General features: G+C 35.0%; 1 protein-coding gene across 2 annotated transcripts in view; it reads right to left on the bottom strand.

Moving 5' to 3' along the window:
- Positions 1–1,276: 1,276 nt before the first annotated feature.
- Positions 1,277–20,651, bottom strand: part of LOC138696291 (probable RNA methyltransferase CG11342) — a 34,326-nt gene continuing 14,951 nt past the window's right edge. The window contains exons 2-3 of one of the 2 annotated variants that reach the window (XM_069821040.1): positions 18,669–19,220; positions 1,277–15,866 (exon numbers count right to left, since the gene is read on the bottom strand). In XM_069821040.1, coding sequence (XP_069677141.1) covers positions 18,678–19,220 — 543 coding nt within the window. In that variant the 3' untranslated portion in view covers positions 1,277–15,866; positions 18,669–18,677. Of the gene's footprint in view, positions 15,867–16,342; positions 19,221–20,651 lie in introns of those variants that run through there. The other variant, XM_069821039.1, reaches the window with a different exon arrangement.

Genomic DNA, 20,651 nt, shown 5'->3' with positions numbered 1-20,651 from the left:
TTCGCAAACAGTGGTGGGGACGTGCTGCCACCTAATGACAGATTCATATTAATGAAGTTACTACCTGGGAGTGCCGAATGACCAGGCAGTTTAATGCAGATTCAATGGTATTTATTACATGTTGAAGTTAACCTTAACCAAAGTGTGGTGTAGGGCAGGGACTGTGGTATTAGTTAAAATATGAGTTATTGAAGATGAGTGACAGTGAAATAAGTACATATAATATTGAAGTTGTAGACATCGAGGCTCAGTTTATAGACATTGATCCTGCGGAGGAAAACAATATCCCACAAAATCCCATCTCGAAACGAGGTTGCAAGGAGACCGGTGTTTCACATAAGAAGAACTACATCCAGAAAACTGGAAAAGAAATGTCGAGAAGAAAAAAAGGTATGGAAATATTATGTTAACATAATAAGATAAGCAGTGTATCAGACTAACTTTTGCCTAATATAATTATGAATAAGCATAAGTGGGCAACATAACTTATACAAACTTCGATTTTCTGTTCGTCAGATACTGTTCCAAAGGATTTCCGAAAATGCCGACCTGTCTACACAAAGGAAAGAGCTTCCGCTGTAAAGAATTGTCTTCTCAAGACGTCTGAACAATTCATGAAGCTTACTTCAAGGAAAAATCATACTTGCACAAAATACTTTCATCTTGCAACACCAAAACAAAGCACCGAGGACAGTAAAAGAAAATTCAGAGCGCAGTACATTTTACCAAAAAGAAGAGAAGGTATTACCGAAAACATACCAGTCTGCTGAGAAACTTTTACGTCAATTCTTCAAGTGAGAAGAAATAGATTCTGAAAAGTCCAGAAACCCTGCCTGAAAAGAGAAGAGACCGCATATCCGAAAAATTTGCGGAGAAGAAAGAAAGAGTAAAAAGCCACATAGGATATATTCATCCCACTTGAAGCCCACCACTCAAGAGCTAAGAACAGTGAACAACAGTATCTTAGCTCAGATCTTACCATTGCAAAATTGCATGAGATGTTCAACAAATAATACTGCAAACTCCAATTAAATATGAGCACTACAGAAGAATTTTCCATAAATACTTTAATATCAGTTTCGACGTGCCCAGTGTCAATGCCTACTCAACATGTGCCAATCTTAGGTCAAGAATCGAGGCTGCAACGACTGAAGAAGAGAAGATGGAAACAAGACTTCAACTTGTGGCACACAAAAAGAGAGCAGACGTGTTCTACAAAAGGTTGAAAGAAGATCAGAAGATATGCTCATGTTCAGCTACGATTGCCAGAAAAACCTGTGCTACCTAAACTCCCGGATCAAGCTGCCTATTGCCTACATCAAATGTATCTATACAACTTCACAATGTGTCAAGGAAATTCGCACTGTTCCCAAACTCCAGAAAACGTGTTCGTGTATATATGACTAGAAACTGATTTTGCCAAAGCATTGAATCAAATAGCTTCCACCGTTCATCAAAACCTGTCCCAGCAAGTATATTTTGAAGGAATAACAAAGATATGCTTGTTTGCAGATGAGTGTGGGGGACAAAATAAAAACAAGATTGTAATAGGCATGTTGATGCACTGGTTTCTGAACAAGGCTCCTGCTACAATTCAAGAAATTGAAATGTGGTTTTCTATTATGGGCCACTCTTTCATACTTCCCGTTAGGATATTTGGAAATTTAGAGCGAGAATTCCGGAAAACTGACGTGACTGAGAAGCCAGAAATCTACATGGACATCATAAAAAAGCACAGATAGAATAAAGAACCAGGGAACTGGCATTTTAAGTTCCAAAAGGCAAAAAAAACTTATCACCAAAACCAAGAACAACAATGCATGCCTACTACAGGGGGAACCTTTTTATAACTTCCAACATGGGAAGTCCATATCTTTAAATAAAAGAGGAAAGAGGTTCTAGAACCAGAACCTGTCAACTCTTGTCCCCAAAGGTGTCGCGATGAAATCGAAGAAGGCCGAAGACGTCAAAACACTGTTGAAGAAACACTACGGAGATCAATGGGAAGATTCTGAAAACCTAATCTTTTTCCTGGATATTCTCAAAGAACAAAAATGCCTAGGAGTTGCAGACACCAATGACACCGATGCTCGTTTTGAGCTGTTAGACAAGACCTGCATAACTGTAGCTCCTCAAAGTGACTGCCTTCGTAACCCTTCTACCCCACCCACCTTTTCTAACTCAAGTGGTCATAGCGTTCTAGTTGCTTTCACCTATATCAACATTCATCCTAGCGGCGGCAGGTACACAATAGGCGCACTGCAGTTTGAAGACAACTGGAACATGGCAAAATCTAAACCCATGAAGAAATACTACTTTCAAAGGAAATGGGAATATGATTATTCTGTTGCTGAAGAAGACGAAAGAATTGTTTCTTTACTGAGTCCCATCCAATTTATTTCTAGACGTCATTTCAATATTAGACGACATTTCAACAAAGTTCATATTAAGAATTATGGAATAGACAAACTTTCGGGTAAGTTTATTATTACGAACTATAAAATATATTGATTACTTACTTAGGCCTACATACTTATAGCTTTTAAGAAATACGTAGGTTCATTGCTACCCTCACATAAGCCCGCCATTGGTCCCCTATCCTAACCAAGAGTAGTCCAGTCTCTACCATCATATCCTACCTTCCTCAAATCCATTTTAATATTATCCTCTCATCTATGTCTCGGACTCCCCAAAGGTCTTTTCTCCTCTGACCTCCCAACTAACACTCTATATTATGCATTTCTGGATTCGCCCATACATGCTACATGCCCTGTCCATCTCAAACATCTGGATTAATGTTCCTAATTATGTCAGGTGAAGAATACAATGTGCGCAGTTCTGGATTGTGTAACTTTTCCATTCTCCTGTAACTTCATCCTTCTTAGCCCCAAATATTTTCCTAAGCATTTATTCTCAAACACACTTAACCTCTGTTTCTCTCTCAAAGAGAGAGTCCAAGTTTCACAACCATACAGAACAACCGGTAATATAACTGTTTTATAAATTCTAACTTTCAGCTTTTTTGACAGCAGACTGGATGACAGAAGCTTCTCAATCGAATAATAACACGCATTTCCCATATTTATTCTGCGTTTAATTTCCTCCCGAATATCATTTATGTTTGTACTGTTGCTCCAAGATATTTTAATTTTTCCACCTCTTCAAAGGATAAATTTCCAATTTTTATATTTCCATTTCGTGCAATATTCTGGTCACGAGACATCACATACTCTGTCTTTTCGGGATTTACTTCCAAACCTATCTCTTGTATATTGATTATTTATTTATATACTGTTAAATTACGGACATTATTAGTTTTGTTCATTTTGTATTGAAATGAATAGTGACATTTATATTAACTTTCAAGGTTCATTACTTAAATGCTACAAATTTATGTTTAAGTAGGTGATGTTAGGAGGAAAGTTTTGGAAAATCTAAAGCAGGTTAGGTGCAAAGAAATCTCAAAGAAACTACAGACAGAAAATCTAGCATAATTGTAAAACTTGAAACGACATAATGCATTATAAATACAATGGCTTTATTACAATCCTTTTTAAAAATTGATGACTGATGGACCTTCCACACGCAAAAAATGTCAACAACTCTATGTAGAAGTCGACCATCCCCAATAGAGGTGGAATGAGGCTGACATATTTCCCCTACTTATGGTTCTGCAGGCCTGTATTAGGTGAACAGGATACTGATATAGAGTAAATGCTGTAATTGGTAACATAAATGCGTAAACTTCTTAAGCTTCGCATCTCAGAAGAATGTGGTTTTATTTCATCTGTATTTTTCAACAAACTGAATAAAAATAAAATGTACCAAAACGTTTTAATTGCTTTTTATCATAATTATTACATTTTACTAGAAATGCTCCTGTGAGAATATACAAGTTGTAGGTTTAATTATTGCGAACATATTAATTTAGCAGGTTATGAAAGTTTAGAATGCATTTGAAATGTTTTGCAAGTGGGTACATTTGCAATGCCAACTAGCAAAATCTGTCTAATTTGCGTTGCACTTGCAAAACCTGTTTAGAATATAAAAATTACACAAAACGGTTTAAGTGAGATTATACAGATTTTAACAGGCACCTCAGGCATTTTTAAAGCATTAAAAAAAAATCATTGATGTCCATTGTAAGACTCTGCAGTAAAATGTTTTTGCCAATTTCCGATGTTCCATTTAAGATGCATTTAACAGGTTTTGGAAGTGGACAACTCAATTGAGAGGTCATTACATTTAAACTAACATGCCTATCAACCAGGAAAATCATATGGACAACACTACACCAATTGAGAGGTCATTACATTTAAACCAACATACCTAATCAACCAGGGAAATCATATGGACAACACTACACCAACTGAGAGGTCATTACATTTAAACCAACATACCTAATCAACCAGGGAAATCATGTGGACAACACTACACCAACTGAGAGGTCATTACATTTAAACCAACATGCCTATCAACCAGGAAAAATCATGTGGACAACACTATACCAATTGTTGTATAAAACAGAAAGTAAAGGAGTAAAATATTATCCTCCCCAGTGGTACTTCGTTGTAAACAAAATGTTGAAAAATCAAGGTATTTATTCCAAATATGTTGAGGACATTGAAGATAACCAATGATAGCTTCAATCTGTTTTCAATGTCGGAAGAATTTCTATTATATGAATCATTAGTCAACAGAAGACTCCAAGAAGAAAAGAACTATCTTCTTAACAGATATGTTGAAACATCATTCTGAATAATGTTTGGGTATTGCACCATTACAGTTAAATGCGACAATTAGCAACTTAGCAATGCCGACTTTTAAATATACAATAATAGAACAATCTTATAAAAATGGGGAGGCATGGACTTTATAGTCAAAAACTTTGGAAAACAACAGGAGGAGAAATAAGAAACAAGAGTTATGCATGTCAAGTAATTGAATCAAGAACAGAAAACATATACGGAATTGAACTATTACAAGCAAACTAGCCCAAAAGGACAGACAGATATGTAAAAAATTGCCGAAGTAAATTGCAGATACTTTCTCATTATACAGCAAAAGGGCTAAGTAGGCTAGAGGGCTCTTATTATAGCCCTCGTTATAACCCCAGTCCTCCAAAAAAATTAGTTAAACCATCTCAGATGTTAAACAGCGAATTGATAAAGGCTGAAATAAATGAGTTAAGGAACGAAATTAATGAAATTAATCAGACACTCAACGATTTGATTCCCCCATTGCAAGGATTTCGTACATCCATCAACGTGATTTCGAAGAATCTTCAGGCTCTTCATCAAGATAATAATAAGTTACAAGTGAAGATCAATAACCTAGAGCAGGCATTTCCAAATATGTCATCATGATCACTAGCAATAATGACGTCACAGGGGCAGAGTAGTAAACTGTCTTTGTTTCACCCCCTCCCTTCCGGTCAAATCCCCTAAAACTACAGTACACAGGTATCTATCAGTGGTAGGTTATCTGATTAGATTTAGATTTCTTCTTTCTCAAAACCTTCAATGTCTGTTCGGAAACGAGTGTTTAAGAAAGACTGGAGAAACAGTATTTGTTATCCACATGGTGACAATGTGTTCTAAAATTCTAATAGGCACTTATAAATCAAACATTTAGCGACAATACGACATGTCTTAAGATTATCACGAAATCATAGGTAAGCATGAACATATCCAATGTAAATGTAAACGTAAATGTATACAGTAAAAAATTAAGATAAAAATTATTTTCTTTTCGCAGGGCCGGATGGGGCGAAGCAATGAAAACATAAAAAAAAAAAAATAATAATAATAAATTCAATTAATAATAGTCTCGGTACTAAATATGATGAAACAAGCTATAAGTCAAAGGTAACTCCATGCTTTGTTATTGCTTTAGAAATCGAAAAATCATTGAAGTGCTATAATGAAGGACAGTTCATTAAAACATGTCTGAATAAAATTTCTAATATTACTTGTCCCGAATAATCTGATGTTTTAACAGTATGAAATTATTCACACAAACAATACAAATGAAGATAAGGGATATTGAAACATTAGCTGAACGAGAAATAAAATCAAAGATGCATAAACAGTGGTCTAATCTCTCGCTTTAGGTGGAAACAGATATCGATACAGTAGAATTGGTAATGCTCATCCGCGGAGTTACGAAGAATTTCTCTGTATAAGAATATTTGATCGATGACATTGCACTCGGAGAAAATACAAAAGGACAGGAGTTAATCCAAGTATGAAGATAATATATTGAAGAAATAATTTGAAAATAAAACAACTTATATTTGTAGTAACAGAGGGGAATTGAAATATGACTTTACTGGATGGACTAATGTGTTATTTACGAGAGCTGGAAATTAGTGAGAACATAAAGTGTTGCCATTGTATAACACAGCAGACTAGCTTACATTTATTTAAAATGCTCGCCTGCCTCTACCCTGCATGGCTGCTATGCTTGGTTCTACATTCAGTATATTTCCGAACAGTTATTTTCTGAATGAAAACTTGTAAAACCTAAACAAAGATCGCGACTAACAGACGAAGATTTACAAGTTGTATTAAGAGTGGCAATTTGTGACGTATTTTCCTAGGTTGTGGTAGCATAGTAAAAATAAAAGTGAAATAAAATAATTATAATCTGTCCATCTATATAAATCAATATTGTGTAGCTTACGTCAGGTGATTGGGTTGAGAGTCCACCACTGGGATCCGAACCGAGTGCTCTATAGTCCTTGATTGATATTACATCTTAGGTATTGTGGCTTGCATTCAGTTATGTCGTCGTGAGTACAAATTTGCTAACGACTGACCTAGAGATACAACAATGGAAGAAGAACCTAATTATCTTTGACCTGGAAGAAGAAGAGAACATAGATTAGACACTTATAATTCTATATTCCGACTGTGCATTGAAAAATTCGGTTTGAACATAGACGGAAGTCATATTGAAGATGCATATAGGATTGGCACAGAGAAAACAAGGCCTGTGATAATAAAATGTGTTGCTAAAAAAGAATTCATTTTAAACCATAGGAGGAGCCTAAGAGGATCCAAAATTTGGCTGGAAAATGATTTTGGCGTGGAAACAAGGAAAAAGGGAAAGCTACTTATTCCTCATTTGAAAGAAGCCAGTAAAAGAGGGGATTTGCAGCGTTAGCAACTGATAATTAATGCAGAGAGCTATGATCTAGATTATTGCCACAGAAACTTTAAGTCAGACAATAACTGGATATTAAAGACAAGGAGATCAGAATAAACGCAGAGCAATGATTTCAGTACAGAGCAGAGAAACAACATGGGAGGAAAGAATTTCTATTTTCAATGAAAAGGAGAGAGAGATTACAATCGATGAAAGTGAATTCACAGAGATGTTCGAAATAACGGCTAAAGATGTTCGGAACAGAATAAAAAGACTACAAAACCGAAAATCGCGCGATCAAGACGATATTCCCACAGAAATTATAAAGTTAGGAGGTGAAGCCATGATCCCGTACTTAATGCGAATTTTTAATATATCAATAAATAATTGTAGTATCCCAGACGACTGGAAATCGGCTATCATAATCCCCATATATAAAGCAGGAGGCAAATGCGATGCAAACAATTACAGACCTGTCAGTCTTACATCAGTTACCTGCAAAATAATGGAACATCTAATAACAAAATATATTCGCAACATTTTAGAAAATAACGAGTGGCTTAACAAAAATCAACATGGTTTCAGATCAGGATACTCTTGCGAAAGTCAAATCACATCCTTAATACAAGATTTATCCAACGAAGTTGATAGGGGAGGGGGGGGGGAAGAATAGATGAAATTGTGATCGATTTCGCTACAGTTTTCGACGTAGTGCCTCACGAAAAACTTTTAGAGAAACTAAGCAGGCTTCCAATAGATAATCGAGTAGTAAGATGGATAAATAAATTCTTAGAGAACAGGACCCAAAAGGTCAGACTAGGAAAAGAAATCTCGGAACTAGGAAATGTAACATCAGGTGTGCCTCAAGGGGCAGTTCTTGCACCTCTATTGTTTCTTATATATATAAACGATATAAATAGAAATACTACATCTCAGGTAAGGTTATTCGCGGACGACTGTATAATATATAGACAAATTAATGACGAATCCGATATCGCCGCCTTACAAAATGATCTTAACGTTATTGAAACCTGTACGACAGAAAATAAAATGAAAATCAATGTCAGTAAAAGTAAGTCAATATCCTTCTGTAGAATGCATAAAGAAATTTGTCTCAAATATTAGCTGAATGGTACATCGGTGCCAGAGGTGAAATGGATGGCTGGTGACAGAGTACACTGGAGGAACTTTACTGCTGCCCTATGTTCCACCTAGGAACAACAGGATATAAGAAGACATCGGTATCACAAGTGAACACTTGTAAATACCTAGGTATATATTTCAGCAACAAACTGGGTTGGGAGGACCAAGTCACTAATACCACAAGGAAAGCCTGGAAAGCACTACATTTCTCTATGTGTATTATGAAGAAATCTAACCGAAGGTCAAAAGAATTAGCGTACAAAACCCTTGTTCGCCCAATTATGGAATATGGAACAGTAGGTTGGGATCTGTACAGACAAAACCAAATCGATTCAATAGAAAAGGTCCAATGCAAGGCAGCAAAATATGTCAAAATAGGAAAGGGACGTGGCGAAGAGACAGTAAAAGACTTAGGGTGGAAATCTCTCAAATCAAGGCGATGAAAAACCAGACTTACCGCATTGTTTAAGGCACAAATGGGACACAAAGCATGGACCGACATCAATGCTAGATTAGCAACACCATCATATTTAGGCAGGGCAGATCATATTAGCAAGTTTAAATGTAGAAAACAAAGAACGGATGTGGCAAAATTTTCCTTTGTTAACCGCACAATAGTAGACTGGAACAGCCTACCTGCGGCAATCTTTCAGGGTGATCCTCTCAAAATCAGTACATTTAAGGAAAGGTTGAGAAGATTAGACTGAAAATGTAATTGTAGGTGCAGTGTAAATATCTAAGTTGTGTCATGTAATTAATTAAGTTGATATATAATTAATAAGATGATATGTAATTTAGTTGATATGTAATTAAATAAAGGTGATATGTAATTAATTAAGATGATAATTAAGTTGATTTGTAATTAATTAAGGTGATATGTAATTACTTAAATTGGTAATAGTTGGGTGAAATGGAAGTACTTATAAGTTAGGTTTACTTTTGCTTATTGTAGGCGTTATTATAGAATAGTTTTTATTTATAGTCCTAGGTTTATTGCATCTATTTATTTATAGTTAGAAATAAATTTAGGTTTATTTTATTATATATATATTTTTTTTATTTTTCTTTTATTGCTGTAATTATTGTAGAATTATAATGGTATTATTGTATATTATATATCACTGCCTCCGGGTGTATACCCAATTGTAATGTTAATAAATATATACATACATACAAATCAGCAGATTATGAGGAGAGACGCAAACGTCAGCAACCCAGTCTATGTAGGCAGAGTGCGAATAGTTCAACATGTAAATAGCTGTTACCTAAGATCGATGTCCAAGCCACGAGTACATTGCATAGTGATTCTACAGATGGCAGAGGAAAACGAATCTATCAGGAATCTTCAAGGAGGAAGTCAAGTATGTCAAGAGAGGAAAGCTGCCATAATCCCGGATCTTCGACAGCAGATGGTTTACTGGAACAGGTATCATTTAGGAAATATGACTTAATAAGAGAATTAAACAAGACAAAGAAAAAACGGGAAAGATAGATGAACTTTTTATAAAGATTAGAAAGTAATTACATTGAATGTGTAAATTGTGATGAAGGGAATAACAATTGGTGAAAGTGTGATAAACTGTAATTGGTTAAAAGTGGACTGAAATAATTATATTACTAGGAGATGGGGACAAATGAAATAATCAAAAGAGTGGTAGAATGGCACGAGCACTAGGAAAGGAGAGTGGAAATGTGCGTGAAAGTGTTATTAGAAATATGTGAAGGAACTGTAATAAAGATTAAGTTGTAATATTATATGATCAATTTGCAAAACAAATAATGGTTAAACTGATGTGTGTCAATAGGATGGCGCAGATGCTGATTGAAAAACTGAGAAAATTCGTCTGTTATTACGCAGTTACTAATGAAGGGACAAAACTGTAATTTTAATATCAATAGTAACGAAGTTCTAGTTCTAATACTGAAGCTACAGTTAATGCGACTACCGAAAGCGTTAATACATAGGACGTCAATATCATGTATACTGTATGTTATGACAACAGTATGTATGTATAGTTATGGTGAGTACCTGTATATAGCATAGCAATGTGAAGGTACTCCATTACTTGCACGTTTTTCTGATGACATTAAATATATATCATATCATTATAGCCCTCGTTATACAGTAAGCTAAGGCAGGATTGTTGTGTATTGTCAAAGAGCAGCTGCAGCTTGAGAGAATGCTGCCGGCTGGCAACCACCGACTAACACAAGAGCACTGTTTACTTCCACATCCAAAGAAGAGCAAGAGCAGGTCCAAATGAGCCAAGACAGCAACTTTTTGTTTTATAGCTTAGGAAGCAATTATTATTATGAACAGTTATATTTGTGAACATTTAAACAAATGGAAAGTGTAGCTACGAGAAAACAAAGGGACAGTGGTGTGAGGAGTCAAGCTAACAGATATACTTACTTACTGGCTTTTAAGGAACCCGGAGGTTCATTGCCGCCCTCATATAAGCCCACCATTGGTCCCTATCCTGAGCAAGATTAATCCAGTCTCTATCATCATATCCCACCTCCCTCAAATCCATTTTAATATTATCTTCCCATCTACGTCTTGGCCTTCCCAAAGGTCTTTTTCCCTCCAGCCTCCCAACTAACACTCTATATGTATTTCTGGCTTTGCCCATACGTGCTACATGCCCTTCCCATCTCAAATGTCTGGATTTAATGTTCCTAATTATGTCAGGTGAAGAATACAATGCGTGCAGTTCTGTGCTGTGTAACTTTCTCCATTCTCCTGTAACTTCATCCTTCTTAGCCCCAAATATTTTCCTAAGCACCTTATTCTCAAACACCCTTAACCTATGTTCCTTTCTCAAAGTGAGAGTCCAAGTTTCATAACCATACAGAACAACTGGTAATATAACTGTTTTATAAATTCTAACTTTCAGATTTTTTGACAACAGACTGGATGATAAAAGCTTCTCAACCGAATAATAACAGGCATTTCCCATATTTATTCTGTGTTTAATTTCCTCCCAAGTATCATTTATATTTGTTACTGTTGCTTCCAGATATTTGAATTTTTCCAACTCTTCAAAAGATAAATTTCCAATTTTTATATTTCCATTTGTACAATATTCTCGCCACGAGACATAATCATATACTTTGTCTTTTCGGGATTTACTTCCAAACAGATATAATGTAAATTAAATTAGTAAACAAATGGCAAGATAGGATAGGTCCACATTACAAAAATGAGTTAACACTATTTGTCCCATATCGAAATTAAACTAAACGCATATGGAATGGATTCTTGCCCATTACATTCTGGCTGTAAGAATTCTTCCACCTACATAAATTTGAACATTCTATCTTAAGTAATTGGGGCATTAGACGTTCATTACTCTAGAACAACAGACGGGACAAATCTGTCCCATTCTTATATTTTATTATGAATTTGTTGCATATATCCTGTTTGAATTTAAATTTTCTTATGAACTATTGATGTGTATTGCAAACCGTCTCTCTTTGTTTTTCCACTTCATTTTCTAAATGTTTCATATAGCTACACTGTTTGAGACAATTGCCAAGTAAAACAAACCATGTCTCATTTTGGTCAGAGGAGCTCTTTCGTAGTGAAGTTAGTGGATGTATTTCTTGCGTTTCTAAATATTACATATATAAATTTGCATAACACATTATAAATGGCTCATTGATGAAGTACACGAAAGGCAATAATAACTACTGCCCAGGAAAGCTCCGAAAATGAATCCAAGGATAAGAATGACAGTGACAGTGACAATGAATCGGAAAATTTAGTTTATTGTCCACGTCACAGCACTGTTAGTTTATCATGTGACACTGAAAATGATGTCTCACCAATAAACACTGGCAAGTAACCATATACCATTATCAACTGTATTCAAATTTACACTTTTGCACATTATTCATGCATTAATGATGTAGTGTTCTGATATTGTAATTTTTTATGTTCCACATAAGGACAAGGATGTTCAGGATTGCACATAAATGCGAGACCCCACAAATGAGCAACATACCCAAATCCTATACCCGAATGGCCGTTCACATTCCATAACATATCTGCTGCAGTTTATGATTGTTTTAGCAGTAATTATGCAGATAATTCGATAGTTACAATTATTATTTCATCTTCCGCATGTGGAGGCAGGCATACTCGTCAAGGTAGAGGTAGGGCTCAAACTCGATCTTTGGTTCTAGGCTCAGTAATCATAGTTTCGGATGGCACTGAGTGGAAGGCTGTGAATACTGGCAATAAAAACTCTGGAAAACGAGCCTTCTAAAATATTCTGAAAAAAGAATCCGGGCAGACACTCCATGCCAAGTGTCATACAACTGATGATAGTGTTGAAAGTGCATGAAAACTAATAATACATTATCAAATTTTAAAATATACTAAGAAATGTACTAAAATCGAAGTCTGCGGACAGATGAAAGATAACAGTTGATCCATGACTGGAGCTGAATTCTTCATGGTCCAAAAAATGGGGGTTGCCATTGTATATGAAAGTTATGTCGTGATATGGATTCAAAGAAATTCTAAAGTCAACACGAGATTGGAGCAACTGAAAAAAGACAAGTTTGCTCTGATATCTGACGTCTGGAACAGTTTCATTCAGACTCTCAAACCTGCCATAACCCTGGAGCCAATATAACAATAGATGAGCAGTTTTTTCTCAATAAAACTCACTGTTAGTTTCTTCAATTTATGGCGACAAAACTCTATAAATATGGCAAAAATTTTGGATTACTCTGGATAAAGATGCGAAATATGTAGCAAATGCATTCCCCTACTTAGGACAAGAATGAAATGAAGTCACACAATCTGAGACTTTCAGAGTATGATGTCGAAAAGTTGATGAGCCCTTTTCTAAAAGGAATGAAATGCCGCATGTGATCATTTCTTCATCTCCTTGAAACTAGCTGAGAGTCTAACGTCAAACAGAACAAGTCTGGTTGGCACTATAATCCGACCAAGGAGAGAAATACCCACTGACATAAAGAACTTCTTTATACATCTTGATTACACAACTTGAATACAATATATAACTCTCACGTGTTAAATAGAACTAAGTTATAGATATCTACTGTAGTTGACTATATATAACTTTTACGTGTTAAATAGAACTAAGTTATAGATACTAGTCAACTAGATAACTTAGTTCTATTTAACACGTGAAAGTTATACAGTAGAACCCCGATTATCCGTTACCCTATTAACCGATTGTTGGATTATCCGTCTGTCATTCTTTTCCTTTTGTGTTGCAGAAAAAATATTGAGTACTACACAATACATTAGTACGTATTTTTTTCATAGACAGTGATATTACAAGCCTTTGCCCTTACACATTATGATCTACTGTTCGAGTGACCTGTTTAATTTCTCTGCAAGACGTCTTCCAGAAATACCAAAAGAATACATGTTGTGCTAAGTATCGAAGAGAAGTCCATATAATTGGGTGGTTTTGGAAAAGAGGAACTGTGGTTCATCTCACATCGGAATACGAGATTAGAGTTAACTATGCGAGATTTAATAAAAAAAACAAGAATAAAGTGTATAAATTACTTAAATATGTAACATGAGACCTATACTTTTCCTATCTTTCCACGGAAATTCATCATAGGAAGTTTTCTTGACCCTTAGAAACCCGTCATTGACATTAATTAATTAATTAATTCATAGTGTTCTGTCACTGAAAATCCAGCATTCTCCAGTATTTCCTATTTTCTGCCTTCCTCTTAGTCTCTGCATATGATCCATATATCTTAATGCCGTCTATTATTTGATATCTTCTTCTGCCCCGAAATCTTCTTCCGTTCACCATTCCATCCAGTGTATCCTTCAGTAAGCAGTTTCTTCTCAGTCAGTGACCCAGCCAATTCCTTTTTCTCTTCCTGATCAGTTTCAGCATTATTCTTTCTTCACCTACTCTTTCCAACAGATATAGACTTAAAACTTCTGATCCACTACCTAATGTGTTAAAACACATGACCACGGAGAAAATTACGAAACTGCATTATGCAAAATTTAATTTATGAAAGTCTTCTATGATACGGATTATCCGATTTTTTCGATTAACCGTTCAGTCCACCCCCTTCATTACCACGGATAATAGAGGTTCTACTGTATATTGTATTCAAGTGAAAAACTTCCGCTCCTCTTTGTATGATATCTAAATCTTAAAAAAGGATGACATTACTATGACAAATTAAAAAAATAAGCCAGAAGAGAGTGACATTCTTCAATGATTCAAATTATGGAGTTGATATCGATCGAATGGCTTGTAAGTACTCACTAAAGCCAGAAGCACACATTCAGTAACATTGCTGATCTAGCTGTAATCAATGTTTGGGTTCTATACAAAAAGGTAAGCAATAGATTTCACTATGTAACTTCTTGCTGAAGCCACCTGAGGAACTTACTGAGGCAAACGTTTTGAAGAGGAATGAACAGAATCATGGATACATATGACAACGACATAGAGCTTCCTAAAGACAATACAAGAAAATGGTGGCAAATGTAGAAAAACTGTAAAGAAGGAAGAAGTGCAATCATATGTCACATCTTCAAAAAGGATGTATGCAATAAATGCATTGGAAAAGAGTAAAAAAAATAAAAGGTCACATGTGTCAGCTTTAATAATCATATTATAACTCGTGCTCCTTGCACATTAAAAGAATAGCTTCTAAAAACATATTTGCCAATGAAATCTGTTAAAATTATGTAATACTGTATATTAATAAAATATAAATATAATATAATTTATAATAAATTATTATTTATAATATATCCCCACTACTTGCAACAATACATGTATAATTCGGTGTATAAATATTTCTTATATTGGCATGAGACATTTTTGTCCCACTCGTAGTTCTAGAGTATAGGCGATATTCAGCCTTTCTTATGTTAAAATAGAACACATTACCAACAAGATATAGAAGCATAAAATGCTTCCGAAAAGATATGGAAAACTGTGTTGAGCAAGTCCTAAGTCTAACCTTCAATTTTAAAACAGAATTAACAAGGAAAACAAAAGTAATGTAAAATACGTCTGATGAATTAGCTAATGCCATTGTAAGTACCTATGCTACTTAGGTAATGAATGATAGGTAGTAAAGATAGCTTGATATCTTAATAGTGTAACTTCACTTTAACTTTGCATAAGCTCTTATTTTAGAAGATCTCCAATTTAAGGCACATTTCAGCTATAATTAACGATTTTCATGAACACATGGATTTGTTTGTAATTATTTCTCATAAATAAAACATGTCTAAGGCATCCTGCCTAGGACTCGTGTTAAGGAATGCGCGCTGGTTCGAGTCCTCATGGCGGAAGAAATTTTCTCATGAAGTTTCGAGCAGTATATGGGACCGGTGTCCACTCAGCATCGTGATGCACTTGGGAAGCTACGGTAGGTAGCAAAATCCAGTTACGAAAGCCAGCTATAATGGCTGGGGGGATCATCGTGCTAACCACACGATACCTCCATTCTGGTTGGATGATCGTCCACTTCTCCTTTGGCATGTGGATGTGAGGTCAGCAGCCGGCTGATCGGTCATGGTCCTTCATGGGCTGTCGTGCCTTGGATTATTAAATAAAACACACAGAAGAAAACCGTTACAAATAGTTTCGAGAAAACCATTTAGTGAAATTTGTGTAAAAGTTCATTTTTTAGGAAAATATCTTACTTTGTTGTGTATAATTTTCAGTTAAATTAACTTAAAAATACGGAATCTGAACAAAATCTATCCAGTGATTTAAGAGAAAATACTGAATGAAGTCCATTATATTTCACATAGGTTAACATAAAGACAAAAAAAGTTTTAAAAGAAATCTGAGCCTGACAGTGAGAACAAGGAAATGTGGACTCATTAACATTGACTTGGCTTCGTGAAAGTGAAATGACTGGCTCTAGATAATATGAGGCCAGGACAATCCTCTGGCATACTGGTAGACAAGCGTAAAAACTGTAATGAGATAAAAAAAAAATAATCACACACCTTCAGTCTTTCTACATTCACACTCTCAGGAAGCACTTTTAATTTAAACAAGTCAGAGGTTACTTAATTTTATATTTACAGTGTTTCACTCAAAGTCAGCTTACAATACTGTAATTATAACAATTAATCAAGTCACAGACAAGAGGCGGCTATTTTACAATTCATTTTGTTTTCAGATAAATCTAGTTCAATATAATAAAAGTTTCAAGTTCAATCTATAAGATTCATCTATTTTGCAAATGTTTATTTGCTATAACTTTGTAAATGGAATATTAACGTTTTCGCCTTTTCGGCATCATCAGATATTGTTAAGAAACACGAAATCTAAACCTTGAACAAATTAAAATGTACACAGTAATATGCATGACAAAATGGACTTTCATGAGTTTTATGTAGTTATGTCTTATTAATAAAAAGGTTTACTCTGAAAAAGATTTCCAGGAAAATGTAAATTTGGAAAATTTCGATATGATTTCTGGTACATATAACTCATGTTACAAAACACATATAAAATAATTAAAATTGACAAAAGTATTACATATTATATCCTGCATTAAGTCATTAACAGAAATATGAATATCAGCAAATTAATGAAATATTGGTGGAAAAGACTCAATTGTTGAATTTGTAATTAATTACCAGGGGATTATGAGTGGAATGGTGATATAATATCAATCGATTTTATATTTAAATAATATTTGTTATAAAATCAACAATAGATGATTGATAAAATCTTATGTGTTGTAGTATGTTGCCATGCTGCTACAATTAATCATTAATAGTTGTTTTACAATACATTTGGCTGTTCTTCATTAATCAAATCTTGAATCTGTAAAATGTATATGTTTCAATGATTTATCTAAGAAATATTAAGTAGCTAATAAATTTTCAAAAATGTGAATATTGTATTCTGTCGAAAACTTACTTATTAATTGCACGATCCCTCTGTTCTCAGTATGCATTAAACCACCAAGAAGAATACCCACAAGTAAGCTGAGGCATACATATGCGTAAGTAACCTTCAAACCCTTCTAAATGTTTAAATGTTATGGTTTGTTTAACGACGCTCGCAACTGCAGAGGTTAATATCAGCGTCACAAACCCTTCTATTACGTTACATTTATTAAATACTATGACAAACTTTCTTCAACAATATCCACCAATAAATTCTCTCCTTTGTAATATTAAACAATCATCATTAATTTATATTTACGTATTTATTTACAGATAATTGAATTTCCATTCTCCCACCCCTCGCAGTACAATGGTTTGCACGTTTTTGAAATACAGTAAGTCATTAAGATTAACACATCAATATTAATTTAAACTCTTCTGATCCAAATTTACATATCTTTTCCTTTATTTCAGCTTACCACCCATTCTAAAAACCTACAAGCTTATGTTTTTACCAATATACAATGGTGTTTGCTACAATTTGAATGCAATACTTTTTACATGCAATCAATAAGTAAGTTTTCGACAGAATACAATATTCACATTTTTGAAAATTTATTAGCTACTTAATATTTCTTAGATAAATCATTGAAACATATACATTTTACAGATTCAAGATTTGATTAATGAAGAACAGCCAAATGTATTGTAAAACAACTATTAATGATTAATTGTAAAAGCATGACAACATACTACGACACATAAGATTTTATCAATTATCTATTGTTGATTTTATAACAAATGTTATTTAAATATAAAATGGATTGATATTATATCACCATTCCACTCATAATCCCCCGGTAATTCATTAAAAATTCAACAATTGAGTCTTTTCCACCAATATTTCATTAATTTGCTGATATTCATATTTCTGTTAATGACTTAATGCAGGATACAATATGTAATACTTTTGTCAATTTTAATTATTTTATATGTGCTTTGTAGCATGAGTTACATGTACCAGAAATCATATCGATATTTTCCAAATTTACATTTTCCTGGAAATCTTTTTCAGAATAAACCTTTTTATTAATAAGACATAACTACATAAAACTCATGAAAGTCCATTTTGTCATGCATATTACTGTGTACATTTTAATTTGTTCAAGGTTTAGATTTCGTGTTTCTTAACAATATATGATGATGCCGAAAAGGCAGAAACGTTAATATTCCATACACAATGTTATAGCAAACAAACATTTGCAAAATAGATAAATCTTATAGATTGAACTTGAAACTTTTATTATAAAGAGGCAGCTAGTTGTTTAACGACATTTATAAATAATAAAAATTAATGAGAGCTGGTAGGAGAACTGAAACACTTAGAGAATGCATACCTCCACACCCAAAATGTTCACCACAAACCTCATATGATCTGCTAAGAATGGCGTAATGAGTAAATAGTACAACATAGCTATTTCAAATGCACCTTTGTAAGTTATCTGGTGTTCTTGAAAATCAGCAGTTTTCTACCCCACGAGGTGCAATGTGTCTCTGTGTTCACCCTCGTAAGATTGCATTCATTCAGCAGAATGTCCTCAATCACTTGTGTCACATCACCTCGCAGCTGAAGCTTTGCAAATTCTGGAAATTCTTCTCCAGACCGCCTCAATCGCCGCACTGCAGAGCGGTAGCATTTCCAGGGCTGGGGTTCTACAATGAGCAGGCGTGTCTGATGAGAAATGCCCACAAGGAAGCGACGGAGTCCCTCATCACCGTGGTTTAGGTGGATCCACATGGTAACAGCAAAGCAGAAAGTGGCATCGAAATATGCTCGTCCCCACCACTGCAAGAACTGTGGCACCATTTGTTCTGTGTCCTGCATGTAGTCCACACAGCGATATGTCACATTCTGGGGGAAGTCATTAGCTCTGTCAGCTCGTTCAATCAGTACTGGGTCCAGGTCCACACCCAGTATGTGGCAGCTGCTTCCACCAGGCAGGCATCCTGACACAAACTTGAATAGCTCCTGTGTCAACACCTAAAAGAATAAGCCCATATCAGTTCTCAGTCACTGCTTGGTCAACTCACAAGAGTCTCATTTGGTTTCTATCCCTGACAGATAAGAAGTGGTCCAATGAGTCTCATTCCTCTATACCTGTACTGTTTGTTGTTTAGTCAACTGTCCGAAGGCAGGTCTGAACCTCACAAGTGATACCAAGAAGGCACCACTTATGAGGCAACTAGGCCAAGAGGTAGTGGGGTAGAGTGGGTAGTTCCTTTTCCCCTTCATTGCATACATCGCTGACTAGCTACATATTACACTAGTCAGACTTCAGATGCATACAAACAATTGTTCTTCCTCTGACATATTATCAAGTGAGATGTACTGCCTGATAATAGATGTATATATCAGCCAGAACCTCAATCAGAGGAAGTTGCTCATTTATCTCTTGTTAATTATTCTGAAGATACATTACAGTTTAAAAGGATCGCAAAATAACTGATACTCATCTAATTACATCAGAAATGCATTTAAGGTTTCCTAAAGGATTGTAGAAACTAAACAAAAAGCTCATTAACAGGGAGAAAAATTTTTTTGGTGTATAGTCAACTGTCCGAAGACAGGTCTAAACCTCACAAGTGATACCAACAAGGCACCACTTATGAGGCAACAATGTACCTTAATAATTTATTAAATACCTAAAAAAAATGTAATTTAATTACGGTATATATTCTCTACCACGTTCATTTGAAGGTTCTAGGCCTAGTAAATTGACACTCTGCTGCTGTTGTCATTGGCAATACAACAATGAGTCATGTTGATTTGTTATTTTTTCCTGTGACGACAAGGCACCATAATTGGGGGAGGGGGACACATGTTGTTGTTTAGTCAACTGTCTGAAGACAGGTCTGAACCTCACAAGTGATACCAACATGGCACCACTTATGAGGCAACTAGCCCAGGAGATAATGGGGTAGGGTGGCCAGTTCCTTTCCTCCTCCATTGCATATATCTCCAATTAGCTACATACGAGTATTACACTAATCAAACTTCAGATGCATACAAACAATTGTTTTTCCTCTGACACATATCGTTAAGTAAGATGTACTGCCTGATAGATAATAGATGTACATTCAGCCAGAACCTCAATCAGAGATAAAGGAATATACATTATGTATGGAAGAATAATTATGTTTATGTTTTTTAAATTTGGTATTTAGTGACACTATATAAACAGCAAGATTTGGTGTCAACGGAATTGGTGATAGTGATATATTATTCTGAGAAGTTGGGTCTGAAGATTTGCTATGGGATTATCTAACATTCGCTTTACACGTATTTGGAAAAAATCACGGAAATAACCGAATCAGGAATGTGCCCAATTGGGATTCGAATCCGCACCCAAGGGAACCCTTGAACAATGAGTCCAACTCACTAATCCCTACACCAAACCAGTGGTCTTTTTGA

The sequence above is a fragment of the Periplaneta americana genome, chromosome 3 (genome assembly GCF_040183065.1).
Source record: "Periplaneta americana isolate PAMFEO1 chromosome 3, P.americana_PAMFEO1_priV1, whole genome shotgun sequence".
NCBI lineage: Eukaryota > Metazoa > Arthropoda > Insecta > Blattodea > Blattidae > Periplaneta > Periplaneta americana.
This window is presented reverse-complemented; position numbering and strand designations above follow the sequence as displayed.